At 42.5% G+C, this 22,059-nt stretch overlaps 1 protein-coding gene across 1 annotated transcript in view; it reads left to right on the forward strand.

Moving 5' to 3' along the window:
- The window catches only part of LOC147450264 (uncharacterized), a 112,397-nt gene extending 104,837 nt beyond the window's left edge, over window positions 1–7,560 (forward strand). Inside the window, exons 5-6 of the mRNA XM_086519541.1 lie at window positions 6,911–7,011; window positions 7,091–7,560. Of these exons, the coding sequence (XP_086375667.1) occupies window positions 6,911–7,011; window positions 7,091–7,177 (188 nt within the window). The 3' untranslated portion in view covers window positions 7,178–7,560. The remainder of the gene's footprint in view (window positions 1–6,910; window positions 7,012–7,090) is intronic.
- The last annotated feature ends 14,499 nt before the right edge of the window (window positions 7,561–22,059 follow it).

Consider the following 22,059-nt stretch of genomic DNA (forward strand, 5'->3'; position numbering starts at 1 on the left):
CAGCCTGCAGGAGCACAAATGGCCATGGAACAAAGCCAAAACCTGAGCTAAACATGCCTAGACACAACCCGACATGAGAAACCTAGCCTCACACTTGCCGGGCACAGCCACAAAACAGCCCTCACTCCCTAACACCTGTCCCTGGGAGAATTCACAAAATAAGTCAATGAACCGGCATGCATTTCAAATCCTTGCTTAGCATGTCCCATAAGTCATTGAATAGAGTCAGATTTCTGTTCCAGACAATACTCTCAAATCTCTTTTGGCAAACCACAACAGAACTGCTCAATCTTGTTTCTCGAAGTAATCTTCCAAAACGAAGACACTGGCAAATAAGTATTCCAAAACCTCTGGCAGTAGTCATCCAATGTATCTTTCTTTGTCATTCTCAAACGATGGCAAGCCGTGATGACATCTCTTTCATATTCGTCTGATATCCAAGTTGACGTGAAAATTTTCTTAAATTTTACCCACGTCGTAGGTGCTTCTCTGCGTAACAAGAGAGTAGACCACCATGTTTGTGCAGTTCCTTTCAAGTAAGATGCCGCCTTTCGCACCTTGGAGCATTCGTGAACCGACTTCTCGAGAAGGCGACGTCAAACCGTTGTATATAGTCAAGGGCTCGATGGGCATCTTGATAGCTTGAGAACGTCTCAAACCTGATTGGCCTGACCCCCTTCATTGAACTCCTTGGTCTTCTTGCTCATCTGTTCACTGTCAGATGAGGACGAGCTCTCTTCCTCTGAACTGCTAGACGGCCTCCCATGCCTTCTAGACTTTTTTAGAAATGTGCATTCCTTGCTTTTCTCCGCTTCTTACGCCTTTTCTCATCCTCTCTGGAACTAAAGAACGAAGAACTGTGAGAACTCTCTGAAGACAAAGAAAAACATCTGGACGTAGAGTTTGAGAGAAGAGGACCCTCGGGAGTGCTACTTTGTCATGAGCAAAAATAAAGAAATATCGAAAGGGGCTCTAGTCTTGGGGCTAACGCTTCTCGGTGCAGAATTCCGCTGCGCCATCTCTCTCTCTCTCTCTCTCTCTCTCTCTCTCTCTCTCTCTCTCTCTCTCTCTCTCTCTCTCTCTCTCTAGAGCTTTAGAGCTTTAGAGCTGCCACTGGACACCCGGAGGAGCTATTACCACAGCAAAGCTCGTCGTCTCACACCAGAGGCACACTGATCGACCGAGCGATGAGCTGGGAGATCGAGACGCCCACGACTGCGGAGGACTACACAGCATCGGCGGAGGCTGCATCAGAGGATTCGGATCACTTTGGCTCGACATGCACGACGCCCGGCACGATGCCCGGTCAGACTACTGACCATGGAGGAGATTGATGAGATCCGCCAACGATCGATGCTGGATCTCTTGTGATCTAGCTATCCCAGCTAGCTGTTGTTCACACCTAGTAGTTTAGGATTCCATAGTATTTTATTGTGACATTTGTCATTTCAATTTTGTCATTGTTGTCATCTTGTTACTATGACTCTGACTTTGTATCAGATCCACCACATTGTAACTTTCTGGTCTCATAGGTCACTTTGGCCTTTTGAAGACGTTATGCGTTTCTGGCTACATTCAGGCCTCTCCCATGCCTATTTGCAGCAGTTTTGGTCCACCATCTGGGATTTACATGCGGCTCGTCGTATTTCTTTTTTCATGTGGATGATTGCACATGCGGGACTTCTAGTTGGGACTCGGCTAGCTACTATGGGTCATGATCCGTTATGTACTCGCTGTCCTTTGCGACTACTTGAGTCACCTGCACACCGTCTTTGGTCATGCTCAGCTTCCCATGTACTGTGGCTTGCAGTTTGCTTTCTACTTAGCAGAGCAGGTGTTCAACATGGATTTCTTACTTGGGGATCTGTCTCATGGTTGATGCCGATGCCTGGCCTCCATCTTTTCTACGAGGGCTCAGACATAGATCCAGCCTTTATGCTCACATCGACTGGTTATCGGCGAGGTACTTTGGCTATGCTACCGCAGATTGCTTGGTAGGGGGATTCTCAGACACGTGATGAAGTTTTTTCAGTCATCACTAGTATTACACTATGGAATGTTTGGAGAGCTCGTTGTCTCCACATTCCAAGTGCGGCTCCACAGCTCCTTCAGGATACCCTCAGTGCCATTTGGCTGGACATCATTCATACCCTGATTTGGCAGTGGGATTCATCCTCAGGTACATCTCGAGCAGCCGAGGCACGCCGATTTGCCTTCCTTCGGCGTTGGGCTCGATCCCCACTCTTCTTCACACTTATAGGTGGCCAGATTACGTGGCATTATGCCCCTCCTTGGTGGTTTCTCCTCCACTCATCACACCGACCACCATAAGATTGTTCTAGTCGAGTTGTCACTATAGTGGCTCTCCTCCTTACATTCAGCTTGTACACCCCACGTGATAGGCTTTTTGGCATCCGCTGGGGATTATATTGTACTCAATAATATACAGCCCTCACTTTTTCCGAGAGAGAGAGAGAGAGAGAGAGAGAGAGAGAGAGAGAGAGAGAGAGAGAGAGAGAGAGAGAGAGAGAGAGAGAGAGAGAGAGAGAGAGAGAGAGAGAGAGAGAGAGATGAAAACGAATTGTTATATTAAACGTCTTCACAAGGCCAAAATGACATACGAGACCAAACTAATACAATCTTGGTGGATCTACTACAATGTCTTGCTACAAAATAAAAATGAAGTACTGTGAAAAACTAAAATCGTCATCATCATCATCAATGCTCAAGGATGCCCGGCATCGGTCGTTGTCTGAGAAAGTATTGCATCGGTCGTCGCTGAAGAGCATCGTCAATGTCCACCTCTGTAAATAGTCGTACTGGACGTCTCTCATGTTGTGCTAGAATGGTCCTGATCCTCTAATGGAGCCTCCGTCGATGTCGTGGTCACCCTCGTAGACGTGACCTCTCACCTCCATGGATGTAGGGTACGTGGGAGGCTTGGGTCATCGCAATGATCGCATCTGTTGTACATTGTCAAACTGTACTAAAACATGCCTGGAAAGCCCCCCCCCCCCCCCCGAGGATCAGATTACAGAGAGAGGTGCTCATGTGTTCCACTACACATAGACAGGCATGGATTATCTTTCGCCGCCTAGTGCGACGAAAGAAGAGGGCTTACCTATCTCAACTAGAGCGTGATCTGTATCAACTGTTTATGAGTTAGAACTCTAGGCTTTTCAATGAGCACTCTCCACCGCCAGCCATCACTTACACAGATACATGGGGGGAATATGCTACATCTCTCTATACAGCATCGGGGCAGCCACCTTTGCCTAACCCTCCAGAGGCATGCCCAGAAACATGTACTTTCTTTACTTCTAGGAGGGTAAGGAAAGCCATTGACAAGATGAAGACAAGAAGAGCACAGGATCATGATGGTCTGGTAGCAAAGCACTTTATCCATGCCCGAGATATGCTTGCAGAGCCTCTTGCTATGATGTTTAATAGATCCATGTAGGAGGGTTTCCCTGAGACTCGGAGTATGTCCACTATTGTGCCTATCTTCAAGTCGGGAGATCCTATGCTTCCCGGGAATTACCGAACCATCATGGTTGGTCACACTCTGGCTAGGCTATATGCATCAATTCTTGAGCATGAGTTGAGTGGATGGGCAGAGAGAGAGGGCATATGGGCAGCAGGACAAGCAGCGTTTAGGAGAGGTTTCTCTACTCTTGACCAGATTTTGACACTCAGAGCCATTATTGAGGAGGTAGTCACCATGGCAGGAGGATATATTGTAGCTTTGTGGATTTCCGCAAAGCCTTTGATACAGTGCTACGAGCCAGACTCGTACGTAGATTGCAAGACATGGGGGTGCCCACAGAGTTGATATGGGGGATCTTAGCTTTATACAGGACAGTGGTAGGACAGGTACGCACTACTCAAGGCATGTCCGACATGGTTCACTCCACCATTGGGGTGAAGCAGGGTTGTCCCCTATCTCCGACTCTCTTTGGGGTATATATAGATGAGTTTTCAGATTATGTACAGGCAGAGGGTGATAGAGGTGCTCAGCTTGCAGGGACATGGATTCCGTTGCTATTATATGCTGATGATATTGTGTTGATCTCAGATTCTCAAGAGGGGATGCAACGTCATTTGGATGCATTGCATGTATTTGCACGGGACAGTGGATTGTGTGTGAACCTTGGTAAGACCAAGGTAATGGTGTTTAACACCACGGCACAGTGGGTAAGGAGGTCCGCCCCCACTTTTACATATGGTCGAGAGACTGTGGAGTATGCAGATACATACACTTATCTTGGGGCAGTTTTCAGTGGTCTAGTATTTTCCTTGAGGCGTGCAACAGATACGCGATTGACCAGAGCCTATGCAGCATTGGGGAGACTTGAGAGGATATGTTCGCAAGTTCAGTTCTAGGAACCTTGGACAAAGCTTTGGCTCTTTGACACTTTGGTCACTTCGCCCATGCTGTATGGAGTGGAGATATGGGGCCCCTCAGTTGATCATCATAGCAGAGCTGGCAGTACTGATGTATGGAGAAGCCCTTGGTGTCTATGATTTTCTCGGATGATTAGGGCCAAGGCCTCAGTTTCACGTGACATTATTAGGGCGGAGCTCGCTGCTCCTCCATTGGTAGTGGAGGCACTCACTCGATCAGTTTCATTTACGCATAGTACTTGGGCTCTCCCTACAGACAGATATGCTCGATTAGCACTAGAGTCTTCGCAACAGCTGGCATTGCAGGGAGATAGATCATGTTGGTATGCAGGGATGGCATCTTGGTTTCAGTTACATGGCTTTAGGATGGATCGGCTACCCCCATTTCAGTACTCTTTGGATGCACCCTCCATCTCCCTCACTAGGGCAGAGATTACCAGGCTCATCAGACAAGACTTGATTCAGCTGGATACGAAGAGGACATGGATACAACCTACACATGAGCTAGGTACGAAGATGACTTTCTATAGAGAGCATCTTCTCCAACTCACGAAGGATGGTTTTGTGATCAGACCAGGATACATGGACACTCATCTATCCCACGGGATACGATGTGCTATTGGTCAGATACGCACATCCTCACATCAGCTAGAGATCGAGACATGCAGATTTAGAGGAGTACCCGTTGAGTCCAGGATTTGTCAGGTGTGCCAGATAGAGCCAGAGACAGAGCTACATTACATATGTCAGTGCCCAGTATACTATGAGATACGAGGCTACTTTCACTGTCTATTCAGAGAGAATTTTGGGCCACTTTCTAGAGTCATGAGATACCAGGATCAGAGATGCCTCAGAGATGCAAACACAGAGAGGACCTCTTGAAGAGGGGCAGAATGAGAGAGATCCATCAACAGCGGAAGATTACAAATTGCTTTCAGTCACAGACAAAGGAGTCCGAGCAGCCCCAACAACATAACAACACCAGAGGCATACTGCTTGATCGGGCGATAGAGTTGGGGCGGTCCCGTCGCCTACGGATGAGGGGGCCCTCTTGACATCGACGCAGACTGCGACAGAGGATCCATACCATACTGGCGCGACATAGGAGCCGTCCTGACAGAGTGCCTACCTTGGAGGACATTAAATCTATATAGCCTTTTGGATACTCATGTATATGTATATGATGCCTCGAATATCAAAGAGCTCCATTGTATCAGCTCACCCTTTGTATTCCCCTTGTATCAGCTTTCACCCCACCCCTACCCACTATTTTCTTTTCAGTTCTTTGTACTTTTTGTACCCAGACCTGGTATTAGATTCACCACATGTAACCATTTGGTCTCATAGGTCATTTTGGCCTTTTGAAGACGTTAATATTACATTTCATCTCTCTCTCTCTCTCTCTCTCTCTCTCTCTCTCTCTCTCTCTCTCTCTCTCTCTCTCTCTCTCTCTCTCTCTCTGTGTGTGTGTGACGCCCGCGACCCGTCAATAATAAATGAGGGCACCCTATAAAATAAGGGCCTATAGTGGGGAACTGGATATAAGGTGGGTGTTCGGTCCTGGATGCTTGGTCAGTTTGATGATTTTGTAGTCTCCACAAGATGGTGCTGATTGCTTTGCCTTCTCAAACATTCCCTTCGACAATAAACATGAATTTTAGCGTTTACTTAGCTGAGCTCTCAGCTCAGAGCTTTGCACTCTATTTTGATTGCTCTAAAGTTTTACACTGTTACAACTTACTAGTGCGTTGATTTCTTCATGGCAGAGCTACTTTCTCTGCATTATTGCTCTGAATGCATTGTTGGCACTGTCAGAAGCAGTTGCTAATGTAACGATTCGATGTTTTACTACAAGAATGTGGCCTTGATTATCGCGTGGAAATTACTTTGTTAGGGAGAATGAAATCAGATGCTCGCTTTTCGCAAGGATATGATGATGCACCTATCTTTTTGAATAGAAACACTGGAGCGCAAGTCATCCAAAAACATGCAGCTGTCGTTCACCATACCCTTGCCTAGCCTAACAGCTTGCACAGCAGATGCATGAATGGACCTTCTTGCTGAATCTGCAAAAGCTTTTGTCCTCGCTTTACATGTCGAAAATCTAAACTTAAAGCCTACGCTGTAATCATTCAAACCCACGTCCCGTCTCTCCTCTCCGGAGTTTGCCACATTGCGAAAGGGGTCTTTGGGTCTGCTCTCAAAGCTTGTTTTTCTTCTTCTATGGGGCCTTCTCATGCTATATCAGAGGAATTCCTGTGAATAGAGTCTCTTCGTCTCTGGTGCTTTCTTGCACGATAGTTTTGTTGATCGCCATCTCTCCTTCGGCAGTTCCATCATCTCTTAATCGCCTTGTTTTTTTATATGCTGTAGCCTTCAATATCAATATCTGTTTGGGGTGGTTTGTCTGTGTTTCCACGTGTGAATATGATACATTGTTATGTCTTTTGTCGGCTCAATTAGGCAAATGTAACTTTTGTCCTTTGATTTGTGCTTGTCTTTTTAGACCTATTGCTTGTTGGTTGTGGAAGAAGTGTGCAATTTTTTGGCAAGGAAGTCGAAGACTTTTTGGATTCCAATAAAATCAAGTTGGAGGCTATTGATTCTGTAAACACAACCCTTAACACCTAAATATTTTAGTGTCCATGTGTTGTGTGCTTGGCTGATTTATGTTTTTTTGGGCCAGCGCAATGCGGCTTCAACATTCAACTTCTTGAATGATGAAGGAAGATCAGTCGCTGCTGCAATTATACCATGTAGCTCTGAGGCCTAAAGAAACTTTCTAAGAGGCAAGGTCTTGAAGGAGACGTCCGAGTTTGGAGTCGAATGTGTTATAGCAGCAACAGCAAGCAAGGGTGTCATGAGTCATGTACAGAGTTGTATGAACATACATAAAAAGGATGTGATGGTTCAATTCTCCCTAAAAGATGACATCAGATGATTCTACTTTTTTGTACTCTGAACTTTTACAAGAGTTCCCTAGTTTTAGGGGAAGGGGTACTACATCGCAAGTTGTAGCAGTTGCACCCAGCGAAGAGGATTAAATGGCATTTTTGGAGTCCAGAGTTTGATAGATTTTGGAAAGATATATTCTTTCTTAAACTCTTGCTAAAGCCATGAATAACATCAAGAGAGAATGTAGACTCTCTCTCTCTCTCTCTCTCTCTCTCTCTCTCTCTCTCTCTCATAACAGGTCTTGAGTTCAACCCTCCTCATCAGATAGATCTTTAAGGTCTTTTGGGATACTTTCCAATGACATTAAAATACTCTCTCTGTGTGTGTGTGTGTGTGTGTGTGTGTGTGTGTGTGTGTGTGTAGCTATGCTCATTAAAGGAATATCCAATCAATCGCAATGACGTGAATTTCCTCTTCGTCATCTTGAACCTAGGAAGAGAGCCCAACAGTACATTTGAAAACTTGTGGTAGAAAGGGGATAGCTTCATGTCAAGCTCCCGGACTTCAATGTACATACAAGTTATTGATGACCATCCTCGAGACTACTTTGCTCCAGATTAGGGAAGATCCTACCACCAATCCATTGATTAAGATGGTGTTCGATCCCTTTCCATGTGTAGGGATAACAAGACTTCTTGTGTCGAGCAATACAGTGCAATCATTTCCTGTTTGGTCAAGAAAGCAATCAATCCATGCCTTTCGATCAACCTTGGTTTGACTTATTTAGCACATTCACATATAAAATACATATGCATATGTTTAAGCATGTTAAATGAAGATTTGATTGAAGATTTCATATGGAAAACGGTTAAACTTGTGTGGAAAGTTGAAAAGTTGTTCAAGGATATGGAAAGTCAAATCATTATAGAAGAGATGAAATGAAGAGAATCACTTGCTTATAAAACAGAAACTTTCCTCCCCACCCCTTCTCAATCGTCACATTCGTGCTGGGTGTAATGTCCGTAGCAATTTCTTGGAGGCATCGTCTAGCAAACTAAATCTATTATGTATTGAAGATTTCTTTGAAAAAGAATGAAAAAAGGTTAGAAACCTTGCCAGAAAATGTGAGATCTCTTATGAAAAATGAATGGGCTGGAGGATGCGGAAAGTGATGTGTGTGGAAGAGATGAAAAGTGAAAAGCTGATCCAGGATATGGAAAGGTAGGTAGTCTGGAGGTGATGAAATGAGGAGTCTCATTGGCCTATAAAAGAGAAACCTTGCATGTGAGTGTTCTCTCTCTCTCTCTCTCTCTCTCTCTCTCTCTCTCTCTCACACACACACACACACACACACACACACACACACACAAAGATAGTCACACCTCTTAAGTGTTGGGTGTAATATCCTTAGCCATTCCCTAGAGGAATCATTAACAATTCATTCATGTTTTCTAAAGTAGAGCTATGTAGGAGATAGCCATTATTAGCATTAATAAAGCACCATTTATGTTTTCTTCAAGGATTGTTTTCATGATAGAACTAGATTTTACAAGAAAAATACATGTACTTCTTTATGGAGTTGAACTTGAGGGGTTTGCATTAGTGTCATGATATGGTTTTATTCATTAGCTTTTAAATTTCATTTTGGGGGGAAATTCGTATTCAATTAAACTAACCATGTTGCCTGCTTGAATTCAAAAGCTATCTTTTGATTGCTTTCTTAATACTAAAGGTTTTACTCCCTTAGATTGCCAAATAAAGATGCCCCCTTAGACCCCATTCTCTTCCTAATGATAGATACAAGACGTCAAGAAGTGGTTCCAAACATGGAATGCAACATATTTGCTTCATGATGCATCTCTAGACCCTACTTGGGTGCTTGGCTTTTGATCACATTCAAGCTTCCATTAAATTGCAGCTTCGACCATTCCCATCTTTCTCTTGCAGCTAACGTTTAAATATCTAAAGAGCTTAAAGCAAGCCGGTCCAAGAGTTTGCGGTAGGGCTAGGAAGGCGAAAGGGCCATGATGATGAGAGTTCACAGCTTAATTGATGACAAAAACTACTTATTCAAATGTGAAAATCAAAGAAGAAAAACTTCAGCTCGGTCATAGATGCTTCACCCATACACAATGCGGAAAAAAACTCAAAGTCGTGTATGTGATGATTTCATGTAGCCCTAATCCCAATCACACTTGTACAATGCTTGTTTGCCATGTAGAAAACTCTAGCTTCTTTTCTCAATTCTTCGTCTAGGTGATTTCATGTAAGCTTAAGCACCTCCATATACAAGCATGCACACCTTTTTGAAGAGATAAAACCCTCATTGGATCCCTCATACACTTGAATATAAGGTCGAAGCAAGGGGGACTACATCAATGCACAAAGGTGAAGTGTATGCAACTCTTCTGGAAGAGGGAAAAAATACTGACATCCAGCCATAATCAAGCATCCCCCATCGTTACAATCAAGTCACCGTGGGTGATGTGGAATTTTGAGCCATGTTGGATCCAAAATGAGTAATTTTTCACCATTTAACGGCCTTTCTTTTTTGGCCATTTTTTCTAAAAAATTATCCTTTTAAGTTTAGGAAGCCAATATGAGTTGTGAATAAATCCTACATTTGTGAAATAACTCCCTTGACATCAAATTTTATGGTGGACATATTGCTTTTTCCCTCTTTCATGACCTCTAATTGCATCAAATTTTATGGTGGACATATTTATTTTTCCCACTTTTCATGACCTCTAATTGTACCATTGACAGTTGTGTACGCCAATTGCTAATTTTGGACGATGTTTCTTCGCATTGAATTTTCTAGGCGAAACAAGGATGATATCATGATTCACTTGCCATATGTACATTATTAACCCAAATTAAGGTTGTTCTAAACTGACAAGCATGCAACGGTGCCACATCTAGGGCCTCAACCTTCGATAAGGTATGTACTCGTCTACAACTCTGGAAAATTCACACTACGGACATTATAGAATTTGCTTCCACTTATCAAAAATCATTGAGGCGAAGATTTGCATTTTGCATTATGTGTGTGCCATGATACGACATTAACTCCCTCTAAACTTACACATCCTTTGGCATGTGTCACATCTTTGATATTCACCCTGATGAATTTTTTCACACAAAGGGTTTGTGAGCCTTTCTCTACAAAATAGAGAAATCATTGTGATACCCACTATACCCAAATTCATAAGTGTTCATCCACTTGGACCAAATGGTCATAATATATCAATTACAAGCATGTGAAGAAAAATCAGCATCATTAATCAAAACCTGATGGAGACAGGCTTGCACCAAATCTTCATGCATTCCATTGAATTTGGATTCTATAACATTTGAATCCGTAAACATGACCTTTGGAAAACTTGCTTGCTTGTTCCAAAGGTATCTTGTCATTCCACATGTTTAAGATAGTACCATCATCTTTGGTAAACATATCACCATTCATATATCCCTCAATATTTTGATTAAAGTAATGAGACATGGTAGCAAAAATAAAATTTGACTCATGCACATCATAAATATCCCCAAAAGTATCCTTATTAAAAAATCCACCTTGCCATCTTATCAAGCAATGCTTTGCTTCTCTCTTTTTTGCACACAATGGTATCTTCAGAATCTCCACCAACAATAGAAGACCATAGCGTCAAACATGGTTCATTTGGCTCCTTAAAAAGATGGTCCAAGAAGAAATATTTCTCCAAATGGCAATTCCCATTATATTACAATCAAACTCTCATGTATATCCAAATTTATGTCAATGACTTACCCTAATTTTGAAGCACTATTGCACTCTTTGTTTCATGCATATAAATTTTTTATATATCTATGCCACCACAAGCACCATGAAAAGAAGTTTGTTTAATTTGATTGTCGTAAAAAATTGGACATACATAAGCCTCTTTCAGAAGTATAACCTCATTCTTAGTATCATCCATAGCACTTCCATCTCTAGCATCCCATCAAGTACTCTTATGTGCATGAAATATTTGTATCATATTTGCATCAAAGCGCATACCTTGTTTCTCTTCTTGATCCATGTCTTATAAGCTTTGTAGTAAAACCTTTAAAAAGATTTTGGACATTTTCCCTAACGTATTTCGTATTGGGTTCAACAAAAAATATGTCAAACAGTTTCAGGAAAATGTTGAGATTCAACCATAAGCAAGTAGCCCCCTTGCTTACAACCATGCCACTATGAGTGAGCTGGCATTTTGAGTCAATCTTGACAAAGTATGGATGATTTTTTAACCTTTTTTTTGGGCCATTTTCACCCAAAATTGATCCTATTGATCATAAAAAGCCCAAATGAGATGGGAAAAATCCCTAGATTTGTGGAAAATTTTCTTGAGCTCAATTTCCTGGTTAAAATCATATGTTTCCACTTTTGATGACCTCTTATGACCACACTGCTACTTGTGTATATCAATTGCTTTTTTTTCTTTACTTCGTTCACTTGTATTGAAGTTTCTAGGTGAAACGAGTATGCGACCATGATGCACCTTCCCTATATACAATGTTAAACCAAAACAGGCACGTTCTTAAGTGATAAAATACACGACAATGCCACATCAAAGGCCTCGGCTTCCTAATAAGGCATGTACACGATTGTAACCGTTTTCACACATATGCAACTGTGTTCATTGTAGCATTAAAAGTAAGAGACACATTTTCATTTCATGCCAATTGTATGTGATTGAGTTTGATCAATTTTTCTCTCTCTTTTCAAACCCTCTCAAGCAACCAACTTATGCCTTGGCATTGTTACCATGTTATGGTATTGATGTATGTGAACACACAATTTAGGACCGTTGGGCTACTCTTTGCCTTTTTTAGGAGATTATTTTCCCTCAGCTTGTAAATATGCCCATCACTCTAGGGAAAGCCTTATCTTTATATTAGCACCCTCACTTATACAACTTACCATGTTGTGTGCTCTTGAGATTTGTAGAAGGCGAGGACGATCCTGCAGGCAAGAACTGTCCCTTAGAAGGCCGAACATCGGATCAGTCACACCAGCAATAATTACCACAGGAAGTTACTGCAGTAACTCTTGGGAGCTATAAATAGGACCCATTACAATGTAATTGGGCTTCTAAGTTGTTCTGAGCCTCCTCGCTTCTTGGCTAAGCTGCTTGTCTTTCGGCTTTAGCTTTCTAAGCATTTTCGGGTTTACGAGCTCTTTACCTCTAGCTTCACTCTGTAATCATTGCCTCTATAATCATTTGAGCTTAAACCCATTACACACTGTACTGGTTATTCATGAGCTATTAATATGAATCTCCAAATACTCTTTGCAGTCTTCCAGTATGTCTCGTTTCAGTATAACGTTCCAATCAGTTATCTATTTCAGTCCATTCAATTCTCTGTTTCAGTCTCACTAGCTGAACCGACGACATAACCAGTAGCTTTAAATTCTAACACTGGAATCAACTATCTGAAGAGACTAGCTCCAATTCCATTTTGGCGATCACGGTGGTTAGAGTTGTTCGCTCTTCGACCAGAAAACTCTTATCTCCTAGTTAGAATTTTTCAATTGTATTGATGGCGCCCAAAACCAGTCGTGGTCACAAACCATCAACCCGGTTAGGCATTGATTCCAACCGCGTTGACCCTATTCCTAAGGAATCAAAAAGAGAGTCTGATGATCCTAAGAAGGACCCGGTGACTGAGACTGAGGCTCGAGAGGAGCACAGTCATGCTGATGAGGCCAAGGACTCTCAGCACTCCAATCATTCTCGGAGGAGAAGGGCTGAGCGGGAAGAACGCAAAATCAGGAGTTCTCAGTCTACACACAAGGACGTTGGGGCCAAGCGAAGCAAGGGTAGTCGTCACATTTCCAGCAAAAAAGTCAGAGAAGAGGCAGAAACTTAAACTGAAGAAGACGTTGACTGGGATGCTGACACAAACCACTACAGGAAGTCTTCAAGACGAAGTTAGGCTCCCAAGGTCACAAGAAGCAGAGACAATGCTGACAGCCATGATTATACTTCTTCATTGAAAATCTCTTTCCCAGTGTTCAAAGGAGGAAAGAAAGATGATCCAGATGTTCATATCCAAGCTTTTGAATAGTATGCTGATTTGAAGATGACTGGGAGAATATTTTCCTCAGACACTGAAAGATGTAGCAAGAAAATGGTATTACCATTATCCGGCTTGCCAACTCAAATTATACAACAAATTGCTCAAGGATTTTAGAGTGGAATATTCAGACAAGAGGGCTGATGAAGACATCCTCTGCAAGCTAGATAAGATAAAGCAAGGGAAATTGTCAGTGAGAAGTTATGTTCTTGAAAAGATCAAGGAGTTAACCAGGCAGTTGCAGGAACCACCATCAGAAAAGCAGTTACGTGCATGGTTCTTATATGGGTTCCGCAGTAAGAAGCTCAGAGAACAGGAGGTGCATGCACCGACAAAGAAATTTAGTGATTTGGTGCAACGAGCTCTGAAGCTTGAACAATAGGCTAAGAAGGAGAGAATTCACAAGAAGAGGAGGTCCAACAATAGCAGTTTTTCCCGAGAATTCTGATTCTAGTGAGACCTCCAACAGCTCTGAAAGCAGTTCAGATGAAAAGAAGGGGTCTTGGTCAGACAAGGCCAAGAAGGGGTCTTGGTCCATAAAGATTAATGAAATGGCCCGGCAGATTGTTGAAATCAGCTAGACCAAACAACTAGTTCGGACAAGGAAACTTGGTGCTCAAGGTGCAAATCTAAAGATCATGTTTCCAATGAATGCCCAGACTATACCTATTGCAAAGCATATGGTCGTTAATGGAACAATTGTGGCATTTGCATTCATCACTTCAAGAAGGGAAAGGGTTTGTCTGTAGTGGCATTTACCAATGCTGAACCAGCCAGAGTAGAGATAACCAGTGTACCCTAAGAGGAGAAATCAGTTATCCAGTGGTACTGGTACTGGGCGCAACACATACCAGAGAGGTACTGGCCGGGGTCGTGGTAACTTTCAAAATCGAAGCCTTAACTGTTATACTTGTGGTAAGTATGGGCATTTTGCGGCTCAGTTCTCAGAAGCACCTAGCACTGCGGCTACTGAGGCGAAAGCCCCAAAGCCAGTTCCATTAGGAGCAGTTACATGCAGAAAAGGGGTAGTCATTGACAAAAACCCAGATGAGCCAGCAAAACCAGTTAGTTTTGAAACTAGCAAATTGGCTCAGCAGAGAGAGGTATGGAAGGCAAAGGGCAAAGACAAGGTAGTCTATGCATAGCAGGAGCAGAGAGAACTGGCAGCTAAGATCATAGAAGATCTAGCCAAGAAGCTACTAGAGTAGCCAGAAAGTTCTAATGCTCGGGTCATTCAAAAGATACCAGCCCAGTCTTCTGAGAATACACAACCAGATCAATCAGGCTCTGGGACTCCTGAGACTATGTTGGCTACAATTCAGGGACTGGTGGAAGAACTAGGGAACATTAAATCGGATATAACTGCAATGGAAAACACTGAAGGGGGCACAATAGGTACCAAAACAGAGGAGTGACAATGTACAGATAGTCCAAATTCCTCAAGCTCTAATAATAACTCTGATCAAGAGAGAGAAGAAATTCATGTTAAGATCTGTAAAAGAATTCAAAAGCTGACAGTTGAATTAGACGACATCAGAAAAACTTTGCCTAAAGCAACAAAATTCATCAGACAGCGAAGGAAAGCTGAAGCAGATGCTAGAGCAGTTGACTTAGCAGCTGTCAGAGATGATGAAGTGCTAGTGATCCAGGTATATTACAAAGTTAGAAAACAGTGGGAGCCACTATCCGGTGTCATATTGGATGGAGGGGCAGGAGTAAACATCATGGGGGCACACCTTCAACAAAGAATGGGTATCACAAACTTGAAACCAACACCCTTCAAAGTTCAAATGGCCGATCACAAAGTTGTGCAGGCAACTGGGATGATTGAAAGTATGCAGATATAGGTGGGAAAAGAAAAGCTCAAGACCAGCTTCCTAGTACTGGATGTGCAAGGCGCATATGGGATGCTACTGGGGCGCCCATGGTTGCGAACGGCACTGGCTGTTCACGACTATGCCAATTAGACTCTGATAATACAGGGCACCAGTAGAAGAATTCAAATCCAAACAAACAACACTAGGAGCTGGAGGAAGGCACTGCAACCAGAAGATAAGAGTTAATTTGAACTGAATTCTGGAGAATGACCAGTTTAGCTAACTGGATGGCCAGAGAAACCAGTTGACTCTAAAAGAGATTTCTCAGATTCCAATACACCAACAACCTCTGAACAAGTACACTCTGCAAAAGTTACTGAAGTCCATAATGACAGTCCAAAACTAAGAGGTCCATCCTAGGATTATGCTGAGGAGTCAACCAAAAGGAAGGGAGGTGGGCCTAATTGGTTGCTTGTAGATGATCAAGAAATCGAAGAATGGAACCTGGGTTCTGAGGAAAATCCTAGATTGATCAAAGTTAACAAGTATCTGAACCCAGGAATGAAAGAAATATCCTGACTCATGTTCCAGAAGTACAAAGACGTATTCACATGGGAACATACTGATCTAAAAGGAGTCGATCCAGAGGTCTGTCAACATAGAATACCTTTGAAACCGGATGCCAGACCAATGCGACTACAACGGTACATAATGAATCCAAATTATGCTAAGAAGGTCAAATAAGAAATCGACAACCTTCTGAAGGGTGGATTTATCACTGAAGTCACCAGTAGTGACTCGTTGTTTCCTATTGTGGTAGTGCCCAAGAAAAATGGAAAGCTCAGAGTTTGTGTGGATTATCGGAAGTTGAATGCTCAAACCATCAAGGATCCTTTTCCATTACCTTTTACGGATATGCTTCTCGATGAGATTGCAGGCCATGAGATGTATAGCTTTATGGATGGCTATAGTGGTTATAATCAGCTACAGATCGCTCCTGAAGATTGGAGTAAAACTACTTTTATTACTGAATGGGGAGCATTCATGTATATGGTTATGCCATTTGGTCTTTGCAATGCTCCAGCAACCTTCCAAAGATGTATGATGGAAATATTCAGTGAATTCCTCCACCGATTTATCGCCATATTTATGGATGACTTTCACTATATATTCAATTGAGAAGAAGCATTTTCTCTTTCTGGAAATAGTTTTTCAGCGTTGTAAGGAAAAGTGGATCTGTTTGAACCCATTCAAATCTATTTTCTTGGTCTGGAAGGGACAACTACTGGGACATATAGTGTCAAGGAATGGCATAGAGATGGCCAATGATAAGATCTAGTGTGTCCAGTAGGCCAAGGCATCCCACACAGCATCAGAGTTAAGTTCATTCTTGGGATATCTCAATTTTTATAGAAGATTTGTTCATATGTTTGCTTCCAAGGCATTACCCTTATATGAGCTCACAAAGAAAAACAACAAGTTCATTTGGAGTGTTGAATGTGAGGAGGGTTTTCACTGTTTAAAGAATCCCATTATCAGTAAGCCAGTACTTCGACAACCGGATTGGCATGTTATTTTTCATGTGCATGTCGATGCTTCAGGACTGGCAATGGGAGCAATACTAGCTCAACCAGAAGGGCGGATTGACTATCCATTATATTTTGCCAGTAGAGGCGATTTAGTCAGGCTGAACAAGGGTATACTACTACGAAGAGAGAAGCCTTGGGAATGTTTTCAGTGCTACCAAGTTTCACCATTATTTGTTGGGCAAGCTATTTCATTTTTATGTGGATCATCGGGCATTATTATTTTTTATTAACAAAGTTATTATTCAAGGAAGATTGATCAGATGGATGATGTTTTTCTTGATGGAGTTTGAATTCCGCATATTTCACAAGCCCGTAAATCCCATTGTGGTGTTGATTCCCTGTCCAGAAGTACTGATGGCTACTCTAAAGTATCCTTGAGAGATGAGCCAGTGGACACAAAGCTGTTTCAGGTAACAATTGAGGAAAACACAGATCCAGAATGGTATGATATATATCAGTTCCTTTTCAAAAAAGGATTCCTTGAAAACTGGACTCAGAATCAGAAGAAGGCTCTAATTATTAAGAGGCTGCAGTTCACCATCATAGGAGGATTGCTCTATAGACTGGGAGTAGATGGGGTTCTTCGAAGGTGTGTGCCAATGGAAGGAAGAATGTAAGTTATTTCTGAAGCACACGATGGGGATTTTGGAGGATATTTCTCCACTGATATTACTTACAAGAAGATTTTGCAGGCTGGATTGTGGTGGCAAACTCTAATATCTGATGTTAGAAGTTTTTGCAAAACATGTGATATATGCCAAAGGATGGGTAGACCAACAACAGTTGATATGACCACTTACTCCAGTTCAACCATCGGGCGTATTTATGAAATGGGGTCTGGACTTCATGGGTCCATTCAAGAAAATCACTCCAAGGAAGAACCGGTATACATTGATGGCCACTTGTTATATCACAAAATGGGTAGAGGCCAAGGCTCTTCCAGATGACACCGCGAAGTCCATTGCTGTATTCTTATTTGAAAATATTATCTGCCGTTATGGATGCCATGTGGAGATTGTGTCTGATCAGGGGACACATTTTATTAATGATACTATGGATATTTTGATGGAAATGCTCTCAGTGAAGCACAGGAAGTCAAGACCATATTATCCCAGGTGTAATGGGCAAGCAAAGAGCAGTAATAAAACCATCAAGACCATTCTCACCAAGATTGTGCAGAAGGAGCCACATCAGTGGGACCTTAAGCTCCAGACTACTCTATGGGCCTACAAGACAACTTATAAAGTCGCCACTGGACTGACACCGTTCAGAATGGTGTATGGTATTGAAGCTGTAGTGCCTATGGAATTCATGATTCCTAGTCTCAGGATGGTGGTTGAGTATGGATTGGATTTCAATCACAATCTTAAAAATAGACTGAAGGAATTAGCACAGTTAGATGAGTTAAGACAGCAAGCTATGTTGGAAGAGGAAATTGTTCAGCAAAGAAGCAAACAATGGCATGGTATGAGAATCAAAGTAAAGGAGTTCCAGAAGGGCGACTTGGTCTTGCTTTATCAATCCAAATTGGGCCCTAAGAAACCAAATTTAAAGATAGCTTGGGCCGGTCCGTATAAGGTCAACTGGGTGTTTTCCAACAACACAGTAAGGTTGAAGGATTTATCTGGATTACTGGTACCAGGTGTTTATAATGGGGCCAAGATCAAGCTATATTATTCTAATGAGAAAGAGACTCCCAGAGAAGAAGATACTAGTATTTTGGGTACTGATGGCCAGGGAATTTCATAAACAGCCATTCTAAACCTTTTTCATGTACAACCAGTACCAGAACCAGTCATGGTGAGACCGAAAACTCTCAGCGTGTTAAAGTGGTGCCAGTAGCAGAGTTAGTAAAGTGTAAGAGCGAGTACCAGATTTTATGGGGAAAAGGGCCAGTGGGAATGCATATGATAATCATTAAAGAGAACATGGGGAGTATTAGCCAATACATGTGTGCAACGTCGCTGACGGTGCACAAAACTCTAGGAATGGTAAGTAGTGGAGCTTTTATGGCGCGAACGCATATAACAGTAAGGCGTCGGTATTCTTCCTCACAAATATTCTGCGCGATTCCTGTCTGTTGTTACACACTCGCCATCCCCAAGCTCTGAGGCTTCTTCACTACAACCACAAACTTCCTCGACTGACGAATCTGTCGATCACTGCCTGTCCCTACCCGACACGCCTAGGCTATGGCTTTGACTATCCAAGTAAGTCTTCTTCCTCTACAGACTTATCGTCTTCACACTGTATGGGTAGAAGGAAAATATCGAAGAAGATGCAGGATACCATAGATGAAACTTCGGCAATCATCACCTCTCTTAAAGCTTCTCTACCACTTATCCTGCATAGCAAGATACAAAGGTACGTGTTCATTGAGCACGCCGAAGCGCTGCTGCGAATATGTGACTTGTATGTGGTGGTACAAGCTACAAGAATAGATTTTGACACGGCCATAATCAAGCAGGTTCTTAATTCTTTCAATGCCGAGGATGGCAGTGCTGTTGTCAACGATGTAAAAGTCACAACAACTTCTGACGATATTGCTTATGCTTTCAAAATGCCCAATGAGCCAAAGCCGACCACAATGTCTGCAGAACAGATAATTTTGGTTCTGAAAGAACATGAAGCAACCAAGAAAAAACGAAAGGCTAGTGCACAAGGGGTTCCAGTAGCAGGATTGAACGTCCCCTCATTCTACATGTTTGTTGTTGAGGCTGTTAGCCTGAAGAATAATCCCACTTATGTGTCAGAAAAGCTGTTTGCTATGATGCTTGAAAAACGATTAGATGCTACAGCTAAAATCAACTTATGTCAGATCTTATCTCATAATGTGCTTCAGCAGACTGCCAAGCTGAAATCTCAGAATGTATTCAAAGCTTGGTATGTCTGTAAATTTTTATATTGGACAAATGCTCTAGATGTTCATTAACAGGTACGGATGGCTTGGAGTCAGAAGCCAATTCCAGAGACTCCAGGTAATCAGTTGGCCCCAGCTGGACAAAAGAGGAAGGCCTCTCAAGTGGAAGCCAGTGGTTCCAAGAAACCAAGAATTACATTGGCCAAAAGCACTTCTTTATTAAAGCAACTAGAGAGTCAGGTTAAGTCTTTGCCTCCTCAGAAACTTTCAGCATGCCAGACATCAGCCACACCTGAAGAACAGACTCCAACACAGACCAGTGCTAGGAAGGGCCATCAAGAAGAGCAGACTCCAGCATATACCAGTCCTGGAAAAGACCAGCAAGAAACGACCAGTAGTCCTGAGTAGATAGCAGTTCACGCTGACAAGGGAAAGGGTTTAGAACCTGATAGTCCAGCCAAAAAAATTCCTTTCAGTAAATTGGATTTATCCTTAGCCAAAAAGGACAGCTGCAGCAGTTACAGAATCACCGTCTCAATGGACAACTAATTCTTCAGAAACCTGACTTCACAACATTACCATACATGGCTCCTGTTACGGTTTATGAGCCAATCCACTTTGACCCGGCAACAGTAGTAGATGGTTTCTTGGTGCTTATCCAGTCATCATGGAACACAATTGTCAATGCTTTGGGACAAATGATGGATGCATCAGCTTCCACTGATGAAGTGTCTAAGCTAAAAGATGAACTGGGAAGCACTAAGTAGCAAGTCCAGAAACTGAAGCAGGATATCGAGGCACAATCCTTGAGGCATAGTATTGCTGAAAACCAGTCAGTCATGACAATTAAGGAGCTACAAGCAAAGCTGCCCAAGCTCAAAATAGAGAATAGGCAGTTAACTAAAGACAAGGTAGAAGCTGTGAGAAATGCTGACAGATTTTAGACTATGCTGAGAATGAAGAGGGTAGATTACAACGCGCTGTTGAACAAGAGATTGAAACATCAGCAAGCTCCTATTACTAGGATCTATTTGGAGGATGATACTCTTATCTTAGATCTGGAATGCTTTCAAAGGCTATATGTTGGAGCCAGAGAAATGATTCAGCATTGAAAATCAGTTGCCTTCTATGATCAAGAATTGTGCCAATTGCATGTGCATCTCAGCAGAATCCAGCTGTCTGCTAAAGAGGGTACCTGAGTGGGCGCTGACTTTTGATGATAAGTTAGTCAATCCACACTAGCAGCAACAATCCATTGCAGATCGGCACTCTTTAGCTCTTGAACTAGATCTACTGCTTGGAAACCGGTCTACCTACAAGTGCATGAAGGAAGTTAGAAATCAAATGAAAGAAATTTTACTTCAGATGCAAATTGCTTGAAGAGTTTTGGACTAGAGGGTGCAGGCTATCATTGAAGATCATACTTCCAGCAGTAAAGGACCTCGGAATCACATGAAATTAGGAGAACATGCAACTGCTCTCCGAAGACTCTTTCAGCTATTGCGAGTTACTAGGAAGATGATGCTGCAAGAGAACCAAGCTGCTCTTAATTTTTTGGAATTTGTGCCCAATTCACTAGTTCTCCTGTATGCATTGCCTACTAAAGAATCTGAACTACCCAAATTTTTCCGAGCTTTGTATCCTCAGCATCCAGAACCAATGGATCGGCTCACCTACTTCCGTATCAGTGATGAACTTCAGGGCTGGTATGAGCGAGCCACTGTGGAATGGAAAACGTGGAAATCATTGATCAATGACCTCTCAAAGTGAATGATGTCATGGAACTACAAGGAGAATGCAAAGGGTGTATGGGACAGTGGAAGATCCAACTTTGTGGCTTAACGAAGATCACAAATCAGTCGCTTCAACTGACTGTGGAGTCTTCCAAGATCCTTGAAAAGGATATCACTACTAAACCAGGACTGGGGCCACAGTACAAAGAGATGGTTGAGATTCTCTTTGAAGCAAGAATTAAAACAAATCAGCCTCTTCCGCAGGGATGGATCCACACAGCCTTGCATTGTCATAAATTGGCCAGAACCCACTCTGTATGATCCCGACATCAAAACCTACAATCCTCTCACGCCTTATGAATTTGAGATGTCCATTGAAAGTTTGGATCAGCTTGAGCAGGAGGCCATTTACAGACTTATCCAGAAGGACAATGCTGGCACTGGGACTTCTGAGGAACCAACACAAAAGAAGGGCAAGAGGAAGCGGGTATAGTGGAAGGATACTGGGTAGTTCCATCTCAAAATCAGGCAGTGGATTTTCCCAGTAAGGCACTGGCATTTCTTTGGCTGGGCACCCTTGGAATTACAACTATAGGGGTGTCAAGCACTCACCAAGCATGAAGTATGGTATAAAGCTAGAAATACCAAAAGAGTATTACCAC

Source organism: Adiantum capillus-veneris, chromosome 9, assembly GCF_014529385.1.
Source record: "Adiantum capillus-veneris isolate H3 chromosome 9, ASM1452938v2, whole genome shotgun sequence".
Lineage (NCBI taxonomy): Eukaryota > Viridiplantae > Streptophyta > Polypodiopsida > Polypodiales > Pteridaceae > Adiantum > Adiantum capillus-veneris.